The 12,157-nt window shown below is 35.6% G+C and overlaps 1 protein-coding gene across 1 annotated transcript; it reads right to left on the bottom strand.

Annotated features, from left to right (window-relative positions):
- Positions 1-930: 930 nt before the first annotated feature.
- LOC149891318 (uncharacterized) lies at positions 931-4,983 on the bottom strand. The gene is made up of 4 exons (XM_090082075.1): positions 4,600-4,983; positions 2,654-3,729; positions 1,497-2,494; positions 931-1,169 (listed from the first exon to the last, which is right to left on the bottom strand). Exons 1-4 carry the CDS (start codon positions 4,981-4,983, stop codon positions 931-933), a joined length of 2,697 nt encoding a protein of 898 aa, XP_089938201.1.
- Positions 4,984-12,157: the final 7,174 nt, after the last annotated feature.

The following is a 12,157-nucleotide window of genomic DNA, read 5'->3' as shown; positions in this document are numbered from 1 at the left end:
TAATCTCGAACTTGAACTCGATCGAATTTTTTGTAATCTCGATCGAACTCGATCGAATTTTTTGTAATCTCGATCGAACTCGATCGAATTTTTTGTAATCTCGATCGAACTCGATCGAATTTTTTGTAATCTCGATCGAACTCGATCGAAGATAAAAAACCTAATCTCGCACAGCCCTACTGTATACTGAAGTTTTTGTTTTCAGCTACCAGTTTTCATCTTATTCTTTTATCGTGCCATTGTAGATACAATAATCGTTTTTATTTTTATGGTAAAAAGGCATTAATGGGTCATTATAGGACATAAAAAAAATATGAAATCAAATACTTTTAGTTCATACTTATCGTACATTTTAAAAAAAAAATACTACATTTATACTATAATATATATAAGGAAAAGCGGGTTCTGGCGCATTGATACATTTCCTATACTTAAGGATGCATAAAAAATGGTGAACACTTCATATCATGACAAAACCAATACAGTCGTCTTTAAAAATCAAGAAGAAGTATAAAAATAATCATGTTATTTATATACCAGTTCTTTAAGATGCCTGTTCTTGTTTATTGCCTTGTTTTGTAATGTCCGATAGCCAAGGTGTGAATGCCGTCTTGTAAGATGTGTCTTTTGTCATCGTTAGCGCTGAGTGCGACTTTGTTAATTTCTTCAGTGTAAACGTCGTGAAGATGAGATCTGAAAACGTTCATGGTGGCGAGCTTTTCTTGTTTACCCTGCAAACAGTCATAGTAGTCTTGATGAGTAATCTTATTTTTGACCACGTTCTTTTTGACTCCTTTGCATTTTTTGTGCTCTTTATCTTCTTTTTCAATTTCTTCAGGGATGCAGTAGGAGTAGAGCTTAGGTCGAAGCCCGACAAACTGCGTAATTTGCTTTCCACTGGTCTCATCTTTGAACTTGCCTATAACCTTTTTATTTTTTCCTACTTTGAAGCCAACGTTTTGAACGGCAGGATGGTCTTTTGGAAATTCGCTCAAATTTTTCAAGTACATCATCAGCAATGTCTTTGTAAAAATCGTCTGTTTCGATTTCATAAATGAGCGAGTCGGTGTCAGTCATGAGAAGTTTTGCTCGATCACCGTATTTAGGTTTCATGTAGTCATAGTGGTGTTCAAACATGAGAGTTTTGCTCAGGTCGAGGATGCTCATTCCTAAGTAAACAGGTTTATTGTAAGTAACTTGTGTTTTCTTCATGTGAATGGCAGCAAGGTTTTCATCAAAAATGTTGTACCGATCATAACGAGGATTTTTGGATAATTTTAAGACTTCTTTTCTTGTGGTGACAAGTTTAATATCAACATGCTTTAGAATGTTTTCCATGGTTTTACCAAAGACGGAGTTGTTCATGAGTTTGAAAAAATCCTTCTCAAATTCGTTTTTAGCTCTTGTTCTTTTATCGGTGTTGCCATCAATGTATGATTTCATGAAAGGTTCTTCTCTGAAGGTAAAGCCTCGATGAATTTTGGTGATGACTAAACCCAATCGTTCATAGAGTTTTAGGCTTTCATGGTGAATGACGTATTTTTCTTTGTTGTTTAAATTGGGAACCAGCTTGGGTACTTTTCCAATGGTTAATCTTTCAGGTGCAAGTGGGTAGTCGTTGTGTAAATCGTGAAGCTCAACAGGATAGCTCAAGTCAACTTCAAGAATGCACGGCATGCTGCGCCAATTTTCAAGATCAGTCATCCATCTGAATCCTCCAACGGGAAGAGCTTTACTCATAGCCCATCCATAAAGATTGTTGGCGTCTAAGTACTGAATAAATGTGGATGGTTGTGAAGGATCATAGTCTGACATGTATTTGTTATTAGCATTTCCAAGTCGATTCGAGATCATGCAGATTCCACCGCGTATTCCTTTTTGGATCATGTTGAGCATGTCAATATCGGTTATCAAGTCCAGCTCAATTTTAGTTTCCTTTAACATAGCGTCCCAAGCCAAACCAGGAGAGGTGTAATACCAAAGAGGGTCGAGACTGTAATATTCCATGCAAGTGTCTCTAAAATTTTCAAAGACATCGGCAAGATTAAGAACGTCGGACTTGTTGTATAGCACGTGATAGTCTTTAAAGGTTTTGCATCCAAATACGTTCCAAACGTTTTGTGCATGCGCGTAGTCTTCATCGCTGATGCGTTTATCATCTAGTCTAGAATAAAAGGCTTCTTTCGGAGGCAATTGCGTTTCGGAAAACTCTTCAATCGAGTCCACCCATTCATAGGGGTAAACTCCTTTTCTTAGTAGCAAATTTCTTTGTTCTCCGCTGTATAATGAATTGAGATGTTTGCACAAGATGTCTCCTTTTTTAAATCTTCTATGAGCGCAGTCTTTACAATTGTCTTTGCACTTGCATTTTTTACCTTTCTTATCAAGGCAGTCCTTTTTGCATGTCTTAGGGTCTAATTTAGAGCACTCCTCACACAAATCTTTAACAAGGTTGCTAGTCAAATCTGCTAACGAGCTTTGCATGAACCTATAGCTGTCAACGAACCTTAAATCTCTATACACTTTTGTTGGGTTACCTTTCTTATCAATCGAATCTCTCACTTTGATGCTTTTTGAGAAGCTGATGTATTTTTCTTCGCTGTTGGGTATGCAATTGAGTTTTCCGTTTTTTCCGCCTAATCTCTTGATGAACAAATGACTGTCATAGGCAGACAAGTTGTGGAAAATGACTGGTATGAATTTTGGAATTCGATATTTTTTATTGCAAGCATCATGAGCAGCACCGCGGTATTTTCCTGTCAAATGACAGTGATCCCACACTTTGTCACCATTAAGATCCTTTTTGCAAATGTGACATTCGGTTGCAGCTTCATACTTCTTCTTGTCCTCATCCGTCTTTATTGGCTTATTCTTCCATTGTTGTTTAAGTGAATAACTATCACAGCAAATCTTTATAAAGTCAGCTTCAAGACTGGTAACAAACTTTTTACCTACGTCATCCTTATCGCTTTCGGCTGTATACTCAAAAGATTTAATTTTTAAACCATCAGGTCCTATGATGTAATAGCAGAAGGAGCTTGGAACATGCTTTTGGTATTTTTTGGTGTATGACTGTTTTAAGTCAGGGGTGCAAGTGTTGTCATCGATGGGTTTGATGAAACTTTCAAAGTCGGCATAGACACAGTACGGAACTCTCATACTATTGTTGTAGTTTTTAAACTCAAGGGTCGACCCTTCTTTTGGAAGATCAATTCTCATTGGAGCGTTCTCATAACAGTATCCTTTGTGAATTTGAAGCTTTTCTTCTTGGTCATAACCATGCATGCAATTTCTGCAAAAATGAAGTTTTCTTTTTCCTTTTGTTGTTGAGGAGCCGGCAAACCGACTGAAATTGTTAATAAGGCAATAATGGCTGTTGTCTTTGTTTGAAATATACAGCAAATCAACACAGTGCTTTCGATCATGAAATTTGGATATAAGCATAGGTTGAGGCTTATTCATTTCATAGTGAAAGACGTTCACGCTGATGTCAGGATTATTCACTTCAAACTTTTTGATTTGAGTTGTCTTTACAGGAAATTCCATTCCTTCCCAATTCAACTCTTCTGATTTTAAAATAAGATCATTGTCAATTCTTTCATTGTCTCTATTTTTAAGATTCAACACTCTGGTGACGCACCACTTGAAGCATTCATTGTCGTTGTTTACCATGTTGATGATAGCCTTTTTGTTTTTCAACTTGAGAGGCAGCTCCATGTAGGAAGAGCCCTTGAAAGGTTCATAATCAACAAAGCTTATATCCATTCTTAAAATCTTTGACAAGACGCAATTGGATCCCATCTTGTTGTAATTAGCGCTACGTTCCAAGATTTTTTCTTCCATTTCAGTCATAAGCTCTCTCACATCATCACCCTCCAATAATCTTCGCGCATTAGATGAAAAGTTAGCTATCTGAGTAGTTTCCTCACCAGTCGAGATGCTTACGCGAGTCATTTCACAGACTAAAACAATTCTTACCTTTGTGTTTCTTTCTCCTTCCATGGTTTGAATGGCAGACTCCCTTACCAAGTTTAAAAAAGGAACAATGTCTTGATAACGAGAAGACGGCTCGTAAGAAAATACTCTGGTGGAGCGCTCTGCTGAATGCTTAGTCATATTAAACTTTACTATAATTGGTTTTGACACGGGCTGTTTGTACACTGTTTTTAATACAAGTGATTTGATAGACTTTATCTTTTCATCGATTTGTTTCACTGATTCGCTTACATTCTTCTTGACTACTTCAGGAACGTAGGGATCTATCCATTCTTTAATATCATTAAACTTAGTTTTAACATAGGACGCCACACTTTTTGTAGCTGCCGTCAGACTTGAAAATAAAGGTCTTGGTGCTGGAACCGGTCGAGGTGTAATAACGTTTGTTGAATCTATAACCGGTGTGTTAAGAATAGAGGGTTCATCTCTTATCATCCTATTTTGCAAGAGAGCAGAAGTTTCGAATGAAATCAAGTCGTCAGACCTTGGTCTTGGAGCAGGTACAGGTCTTTCAGAACCAACAGCAAACCTTACTTTTGTCGGCTTTATTGAAACTTTTGTCGGCTTTACAGAAACTTTTACAGGTGGATGAACAAACCTTACTTTTGTCGGTTTTACAGAAACTTTTACAGCTGGTCGAACAAACCTAACCACGGTAGGTCTTTCATTAACAGGCAAAGGTCTCGCCTCAGTCGTGCGTCTACGAGCTACAGGTTGAGGAGCAGGGCCACTTTCAATGATGGTAATATTTAAAGCTGCAATGAGATCAGCTTTTTTCATTTTATAGATACCTTTGATATCATCACGACCTTTAGCCATCTCTCTTAATTCTTTTACAGTCATTTTATTTCGATCTTTTCGATCATTAACAGACTTTTGGCCAATGACAGGTTTTGTTGTTCTTATTGCTTCAACAAGCTCTTCCCTAGTCATTCTGGTATAGTCTTTAATAGCTCTTTCTTTAGCATCTCTTCTTAATGATGCCATTGATACTTTTCGATCTTTAACAGTTTTACTTTCCATTTTTATTACGGAAAGATTTTTCTTTATGTCACTTTCAATTTTTCGCTCTTTGGCGAAAGTTTTTGCTTTTTGCTTTTTAACATCAGTTTTATCACCCATTTTATTAAGGGAAAGAAAATTTTTTTCGATGCATTCAAGTTTTCGCTCTTTAGCAATTAATTCTGGTTTTGAAGAATAGATACTCATTTTTATTATACTAAGATTTTCTTTAAGTCAATTCAATTTTTTTTTTAAATCTTGGCACACTTTCAGCATATTTTGTTCTTCGAAAAATTTTTACCGTTTTTTTTAATTCTCCCGTGAAAAGAATTAAAAAATTATTTGGAAAGACGTGAATACATATTTTTAATCTCTCTAATATGTTCAGTGATTTTACGACAATTATTACGTCCGCTAGCATTTAGTTTCCAATTTGTTCCTATCAGGAATTTATTACGCAGATCAATGTCTTCTTTTATATTTCTGATCACTTCTTCAAAAGGTGCTACTTCAACCATTTCTTTGAAAATGATTCGATGTTCCTTTGGAAGTTTTCTTACGTTTTTTAGAAATTTAAGCAAACTTTTTGATTTAGCCGTATCAGAAGTTGACACAAAGCTATCATCAAGGGCATTTAAAAGATCATCCTTTTGCATGCTTTCCATCTTTTTATTTATGCCAAGAATTTTATTTAAGTCAATTTTTTAACATGTTAAAAGTTAAAAAATCAATTTTGCTGCTTTTTACGTTTTTCAAGCTTTTCAGAATTTAAAAATTCAATCTTGATTCCATTATCAACCTTTCCATCTCGACGCTCTAAATATCTCCATCCACGTCCAGTTCCTGCCATCGCTTTGTAAAGAGACTTGTATTCAGTCACCTCACCCGTTTCAATGTTGGTTATTCTCACAGTGATGGGTTTTTTCTTAACAAAACTAAGCCATTCCCATTTCGGATCAACAGGTTTTTTTTCTTTTGGAGGAGGCTTTTCTTTTTTTTCTTTTGCTCTTTCTAAAATCTCATCTTTACTAATCAAGTTGTTTTCAACCGCAAGCATCATCAACGTTATTAAATCATCTGCTGTTTTACTAACGCCGTTTTCATTCAACAAATTTTTCAAATACGATGTTGTATATCTCATTTTATTATACCAAGATTTTTTTTAAGTCAATTCAATTTTTCCTGAAAAGACATCTTAATAAACAGCAGTCATGTTGGTTCCGTCTGAAACAAATTTAAGCAGTTTGTCAGAGATCACCACTGCAAAAATAACGGTATTTGCAATAGTTGAAGTTCGAAATTTAAGGTTTACCACTAATTCAGCTGTTTCCGACGTCATTCTTTCTTTTTGCTTGCTGATATCCACAAAGAACAACGGATATAATTTTATATATTCAAGCAAGCTTAACCCAGATTGACAAACAAGTTCATTTGTGCCGTAATATTTTTCATCAAAAGAGAACGCATCTGAATAAGCCATAACCACTCTCTTTTCTCCAAAATTCAAGTCGTAATTGTAACTTGGATACTTTATTCCATTAACAGTCACGTAAAAATTGCTAACATCACAATGGTCGAATAGTGACGGATTAACTGTTTGACTGGAATTTCTGTTTGTCTGAAGTCCGAACAAGATAAATCTTGGAATGCTTTTGTCAGTGACTCTTCCAAGCGACTAGGTAAATTCTGTTTGACCGGCTGGAATAAGCTGTCTTTCACATTTGTTTGATTTATAAGCCACTTGAATGGGAATTTTTTGAGCTATTAAATTCATGAAATCAGTCTTTTTCGAAATATCTAATTCAACGCGAGGCATATAAAGTCTGAATTTTTTAAGGTTGATCATTCCTGCACTAACGCTCTCCGCTCTATAAATCGCATCATCACATTCTTTCTTTGTAAAGGTGATGGTATGCCTAAACCCATAAACAACTTTGTCATAGGTTTCGCAAAATCCAAAAATGTGCTTCAACGGAATTTTAAACGAAAAAGCTCCAACGGATGTAGTGTCTGCAAACAAGTGGTCTCGTCTAACATTGAATCCTGAATTTCCAACAAGATTTGACGTATCCATATACCACATCTGTTTTAATCCATCAGCAAACTGAAATCCATAAGGATATTTCATCAATCCAAGTATGGTGGTGGCTGGACCTGGATACATCACTCGTTCCACTTGCTCTCCCGACAAGTCATAAGTCACATCATTAAACAAATACAACAAAGCGTTGTTCACCAGTGCAATGTTGTCTTTAGCATCGTAAAAGGTTCCATCGCTCTTTTTCAACACTCCTTCAATAAGAATGTAAGCCTCTGATGGTACTGTTTGAATCGATTGACAGTCAATCTCAAAAGTAATCGTGCCTGAAGAATTTAAATCGAGATTGGTTGGAAGATACTCAAAAAAATCAACTTTTTCAATACCAATATCATACTCTGGGTTCTCAGTAACTCTTAATCGCTCAGTACTTATCATTTTTTATATAATAAAAAATTATTTAATTCATTTAAATGTCTCTCATTGCAAGACATTGCAAGTTTATAACAAGTCATCGCAACAGAATGCTATCTTCATACTATTTTCATGCCCTGCCCTATTTTCACCAGGTCTTGAATTCGAATCGCGTTCTTTTTAGACATTTTCTTACTTTGAATAGATGAACCAGTCTTTAATTTCTCAATGGTCTTTTTACCTTTGTCAATAGCCACATCTCTAGCAGTGGAAATGGCTGAAAGGGCTAACTCTGTCCCAGCAGATTTTGCAGCTGTAATCGCTTCTTGTCCAATTTTGCTTGTTGCAGCATTTTTAAGCAAATTCACTGTTGCTTTTGTAACACTTGACGCAGCTGCTCTTTTTATGAAATTTTTAATCATGTCTACAATACCACCTCCACCAACAACGTTCTTTTTCACATATCTTCTTTTGTTCACAATGAGCATTTTTTTAAATAAAACAATCTTTTTAAATAATTTTATCAATAGTCCTCATTAACGATTTATATTCCTCTTTATTAATCTCCCCTTGTCTCAACAGCTCATCGCAAATAGCAACAGCCATATTTCTTGACTCTTTATTCCCAGCATGCCATGCAGCAATACTCAATTCAAGCTTTTCCACCAACGCATTAGGATCGCTCGGAAGAATAATAACACCACGACCTTTTATACCCTTTTCAATACGCATCATTTTTTCCCAAATAGGAGCAATAAGTTGTTGATACTTTGGTCTTCTTGATGATTTCGGTTTATGCGGTTGCGAATCAGATCTTATAGCATCGCTATCCATTAAAATTTTTTCATAATTTTGCAAATCTTCATCGGTATAGCTCTTTGGTATTGTTAATTCAGTCATCAGTTCCCAAAGACCTTTTGTTCCATTATACTTTTCTTCACCGACAATGATATCATTTCCATCTATTTCAACCTCCATTTTTCCAATGTACATTTTATCTCCAACTTTGTTCACTTCGAAAGGTCTTTTCTTTTTTTGATCGACTGACAGGCTTTTGATCATCTTTTAATTGCTCTCGATGATGGGTTTAAATAGCTTGCTCACATCAACTTGAAAATTCGTATCTGAAATGTTGTCATTCACGCTGTTCTGATAAATCCTCTTTCGTCTGTCATTAATTTCTTTCACAATTTCATCCCTTTTATTCAGGTCTTGTATTTTAAAGAAAAACATCTTTTTAAAATACGTTGAAAAAATACATAAATTGGTTTTTACGACTACGTTGATCCTTTCTTAAAATACATGGAAAAATACATAAATTGGTTTTTACGACTACGTTGATCCTTTCTTAAACAAATTGTTAAACGTTTGAATCGCGTCTTCTCGTCCTTTTTGGATCAAGTTTTCTTTAGTAACTTCATCTATTCCCTTTTTGGTTTTGGTTCGTATTTCCTTCATCAAGGATTTAAATTTTTGAAGCTCATCAAGAATCAATTGAAACTCTGAATCGTTTATTTTTCCATCCATCAACGCTTTGGAAATGTGCTCGCTAATCGTATTCAATTTCGACTCTGCCAACACTTTGATCTTTTCATGCTTCTCCGCTTTTAATGCTAGTTTTTTGTTGACTTGTCCTCCTACAATGGATAAAAACCCCATTCCAATAGCTACACCTTCACACGCAATTGCAACAGGGGCAGCAGCGATGGTTGATAAAAGGCCAATTCCAGTCACACCCAAAGCAATGCATAAGGTTTGCATTGTATTATCTACATTAGAAATGATCCTAAACACGCGATGATACTTTTTGCTTAGATGAACTCTTTTTGCTTTTTCACTCTCTATCTCTTTTTGTATCTCGCTTATTTTCTGAAGCCGGTAACTATGTCCTTCATCTGCAGGAGCTGTTGGAAGAACTGGATAAAGTTTTTCATTCAATATTTCCATTTTTTTATCAATAAAAAAATTATTTTAAATCAATGTAGTTAATCTTACAAAGTTTTTCTCCTTTTTTAACAATCACGTCCTGTTTGCTGTTACTATTCACATCCATAATAACATCATCTACAGACTCTGAAATAATAACTTCGTTTTTTCTATAATTCAATTGATCAGTAATTTTATTCATTAATGTTATCACTGCAACACCTTTCTCCAAATTCAACCCAATGGATAAAGCTATCATTGTATGTGAGAGAGCAGCAAATTTAATGTCTTTCTGAGCAAAAATCTCATATTGTTCATCAACGTTGAAATAAGGTGGATGATCTAACGTTTTCGTAGACACAATAATGTTGTTCGGTCTTCTTTCCTCCAACTCTCTAACCCTCTCTTCCAAAATTTTTAATTGCAAATCCAAACTGTGAACTTCTGCTGAGGCAATATTTCTAAAAAACTTGTGAGGAGCATGCATTTTACATATTAAAAATAAATTTTTAGATCATTTTTGCAAACTTAACAATTCATTATTATCTACCCATGAATTAAACGAGTCTGGATATCCTAACCATTTGACTAACGACTTGCTCTTGGTTTTGCGAATGATTTTTTCAATTCTGAATATGTCTTGATGTGTCTTTTGCATCTCCTGCTCGTAAAAGGTGCCTTGAATTTCTTCACCGTTAGCGTTAGAGATTTTATACGTGGGCGGATTCGTATACTGATCTTTTGACACGTTAAAAACCTCCTCAGTCCATCTCGGCGTATACCCCTTTTCAAAATGAGACTTCTTTTTTACGATCCTCACTTGATCGCCCATGGAAAATTTTGGTTTTGCTGGTAATGTTTGATTCTTTCCATACAGACTCCACCAGACCTTATATTTATTCTTTTCATCGCTAGCTTCCACTGGTGTCATTTTGATAGAAGAATGCTTTGTGTTGTTGTAATTTTTCACCATCTCATCCAATACGTCAATATATTTATTGGTATTGTTGGCTGAAAAATATTTAAACATTCTCTCTTTCATCGTTCTGTTCCATCGCTCGACAACAGAACTTTTTTCCTCGTTTTCAGTGGAATACAGTTGCACACCCAACGCTCTCACATGTCTGTTGTAAAACTCTTTTCCTTTGTCTACCCACAATTTAATGCATTTTCTTTCTGTGAAAATCTTTTTTAACGCTTCAGCCACTTCAAGACCTGTTTTGCTTTTTAACGGAACAATCCATCCATACTTTGAAAACACGTCGATCACCATGAGCAAATATTTTACGCCGTTGTTGAATTTTGAAAACGATTGCATGTCCACCAAATCAGCAGCCCATATCTCATCAATGTCGTTCACAATCACTTTTCTTTTTTTAAAATGATGAATCACCGGTTTATGAAGCTCCTCTGCAAGTTGATCCGTCCATTTCAAATCACTCACACCCAATCCGAATTTAGCTTTGGCTTTGATGATAGGTTCGATGATTTTTCGCTCGCTTATTTCTTTTTGAGTAGGATTTTGTATAGAGTTCATTTCTTCAAGCATCATTCGATCTGCTAAATTTCTGTTTTGCTTGTCGTTAAAATACTTGTAAGCTAAATCGTGGTGATATGCGGCATTGTCCACTCTATCCACCGGTTTGCTCCACTCTTGATACATGTCTGTGGAAGTGAGCCTTTTATCTAAATTGGTACCAGGTCCTGCAAAGTTCATACCTGGAACGTGCATTTCCCCTGGAAACTTTGCCCATGGAAGTTTTATTTTTTTTGAAAAATTGTTGATCGATTCCACCAAGTCTCCTCCATTGACCGCATGCGAAGATGATCCTTTGGGCATATGCGAAGAAACAAACTTGCATTTTGTTATCCCACAAGAGTTGCAAGTCCCTTTCAACATAGTTCTGTTGTTTTTTGTGATCTCGTTTTTCAAGTGAATGGTTTCAGTCTCTCTTCTACACTTAACGCAGTACATTTTAACATATATAAAAACTTTTTAAATATAAAAAATGGAAGTGATGAAATTGTCGTGTAAAACCAAAAGAAACAACAGCAAGCTTTTACCGAGAAGCATTCGAGGAATCATCGTTGGAAAGTCTGGATATGGAAAAACAACGTTGCTGCTCAATCTACTTCTCAGACCGGGATGGCTAGATTACAACCGATTGTATGTCTTTGGAAAATCCCTTTTTCAACCTGAATACAAAATACTCAAAAGATCCTTCGAAAATAAACTTCCTAAAAAGGATATTGTTGATTTGTTAACGGATGATGTACAAGACGAAATGGAAAAATTGAGTTTAAACCCTGAAGATGTTATTAACGGCCTTTCAAAAAAATATCCTGGTAACGATGATATGGAGTGTCAATTCTTTGAAACGGCTGACCATGTGCCAGAACCTCAAGATCTCGATGCAACCAAAAACAACTTGATGATCTTTGACGATTTGCAATTGACCAATAAAAACAAGTGCGAAAAATATTACATCCGAGGAAGACACTCTAACGTCGACTGCTTTTATCTCGCTCAAAACTATTTTGAGATTCCAAGACATACCATCCGAGAAAATGCCAACTTTATTTGCCTCTTTAAACAAGACCAAAAAAGCGTTAATCACATTTATCAAGACCACGTTTCGTGCGATATGAAAATAGAAGATTTTAAAGCTTTTTGCAATCATTGCTGGAATGAACCTCACGGATTTGCCGTCATCGATCTCTCTTCTAAAAAGAACGAGGGAAAGTACAGAAGCGGATTTGACGATTTTTTATTTTTCTAAA

The sequence above is a fragment of the Hydra viridissima genome, unplaced genomic scaffold, assembly GCF_058129835.1.
Source record: "Hydra viridissima isolate aposymbiotic clone 2 unplaced genomic scaffold, HvirCarnegie_v1 scaffold_3, whole genome shotgun sequence".
In the NCBI taxonomy this organism is placed as follows: domain Eukaryota; kingdom Metazoa; phylum Cnidaria; class Hydrozoa; order Anthoathecata; family Hydridae; genus Hydra; species Hydra viridissima.
Note: the sequence above shows the minus strand (reverse complement) of the source record. Positions and strands in the feature narration are given on the sequence as shown.

What these genes read in the sequence shown, in the direction of transcription:
- LOC149891318 (XM_090082075.1), bottom strand. Translation starts at nt 4,983, where the DNA reads ATGGCATCATTAAGAAGAGATGCTAAAGAAAGAGCTATTAAAGACTAT. An exon ending in TTTCTGTAAAACCGACAAAA is followed by an intron (nt 3,730 to 4,599) that starts GTAAGGTTTGTT and finishes GAACCTTTCAAG; the next exon opens with GGCTCTTCCTACATGGAGCT. An exon ending in TCTGCCTATGACAGTCATTT is followed by an intron (nt 2,495 to 2,653) that starts GTTCATCAAGAG and finishes GTTCGTTGACAG; the next exon opens with CTATAGGTTCATGCAAAGCT.